This window comes from Atta colombica, unplaced genomic scaffold, assembly GCF_001594045.1.
Source record: "Atta colombica isolate Treedump-2 unplaced genomic scaffold, Acol1.0 scaffold126, whole genome shotgun sequence".
Taxonomy (NCBI): domain Eukaryota; kingdom Metazoa; phylum Arthropoda; class Insecta; order Hymenoptera; family Formicidae; genus Atta; species Atta colombica.
In genome coordinates this window covers 5,504,615-5,506,524 of record NW_017259213.1, presented here as the reverse complement: position 1 = coordinate 5,506,524, position 1,910 = coordinate 5,504,615, and the positions used below count along the sequence as shown (strand labels likewise).

Below are 1,910 nucleotides of genomic sequence, written 5' to 3'. Positions count from 1 at the left end.
CTCGTGATAACATTATGAATTGCGCATTACGCATGTGATATTAGAAGACTCTTTACTTTAAATAATCCGTAATAATCTGTAAAAACTTTCGTTACGTTACGAGCTATCCATCTAAAAGATATCTAGCAATACTAAAAAGAAAGGATAAATAATATTAGGGAATCGCAATTATAAGAAGACATGGTAGATAAGTAATATGTTGCATACATTAATTCAGATTTGTATAAATATAGCACAGTAGATGAATACATGATTCTATTCTGTTAGTATTAAATGAAAAAGCCCTATATATATATATATATGTATATAGGAAAAAAAATCTGTTGTGCCTTCAACACAAAAACACACTGTTTATTTGGTGCAATTTTTAACAGCAAATATTTTATTTATATAACAAAAGAATTAATGTTTGTCTAGCTGCCTCCCTCCCATTTAATTAAATCTTAATAAATAAATTATAAATAATGCGTTATTTACTTGTACTTTCAAAATCCGCAAAAAAAGAAATTTTTGGAGACTGAGTAGGCTGTTAGCCCCCCACGTGTTAATAACAACCAATTTGGAAAATCAAATACACATTTATGCGCTATTTATGCGCTTTCACATAGTTTCAATTTTTGTGCTGCATCTCTTAAGGCACTTTCTTAGAGCAAACAGTCATATTCCCTAAGTTGTTTAAAATTGCAAAATTACGCTATTTAACTATGCAAAATATATCTTCAATTTATGCGCTATCAAGCAATTCACATTTTTTCACTGCGTAATTCTGTATAATTGATTTTCCAAATCAGTTATTATTAATATATAGGGAACTGACTGATAGCCTACTCAGCCCCCCTCCCACGAAAAAATTTTTTAGCTAACTGAAATAAACGCAAAAATTATTTTTGCGAATTTTGAAAGCGCATAAATAGTCCATTATTATATAATTTATTCATTAAGATTTAATTAAGTACGGGGGAGGATCAGCTTTTGCAATATTATTTTTCTGTTTCGTAAATAATAAAAATATTTGTTTATATCAAACAATTTAGTTTATATAAAATTACAGATTTGTTCAGTATATTTTAACAACAGTTTTTTTCAATATATTTCAATCAAATTTTTGTTGTTACAACAAAATTTTGGTTTATGAAACAAAATTTTTTTATTGTTAATGTCATATGATAACTAATTTTTATTTTAATACATACAATGTACATAATATCTAAAATTAATATCTAAATTAATATCTAATTTAATATCAATTATTATCTAAAAGTGCTTCTGATATTTTTAAGTGCAATAAAATATATTATGCAGCATATAACAACAAATGGTACACTCTAAATTCAGAAACTATAGAAGATTTGTTACTCTTAATGACAAGAGGTTCTAAATCGATCTATCTCACCGCTGGAAAACTGTCTCCTGTTACAATGACTACATTTTGCAGTGTAAGTTTGATTTTGTTTTGAATATTAAGATATTGATATCACTAAAATTTTGTTAAAAATTATTATAGAATCTGTACTACATTTTAATATGTAAAATTTAATTTTTTTATTTTGATCTATTTATGTACAATTATAATAGTACAATATGTATAATTACGGTAAATCAAAGTTTATATTATTAACTATATAATCATTAAAAAATATATTTTTCAGTTTATGAGAACATCCATTGGATATATATCCGTCTTGCACACAATAAAAAGTTGATAAAAAAAATAAGAAGAATGTAAAATTTTTCCGATGTGCAATTTTTAATAGAATATTATAACTTATAAAGCTTGAAAATAAATAAATCTTATTGCTTTATTTGTGAGACATGACGTGTATTAAGCAGTAACAGAAAAATTAAAAATTTAATTTGAATTTAAAAATACTGTTACAGATCAATAGTTCCATGAATTTTAAAATTAAAAC

General features: G+C 24.8%; 1 protein-coding gene across 1 annotated transcript in view; it reads left to right on the top strand.

Moving 5' to 3' along the window:
* The window catches only part of LOC108695150 (odorant receptor 67c-like), a 2,791-nt gene extending 1,088 nt beyond the window's left edge, over positions 1 to 1,703 (top strand). The window contains exons 4-5 of the mRNA XM_018204911.1: positions 1,281 to 1,436; positions 1,650 to 1,703. Of these exons, the coding sequence (XP_018060400.1) occupies positions 1,281 to 1,436; positions 1,650 to 1,703 (210 nt within the window). The remainder of the gene's footprint in view (positions 1 to 1,280; positions 1,437 to 1,649) is intronic.
* Positions 1,704 to 1,910: the final 207 nt, after the last annotated feature.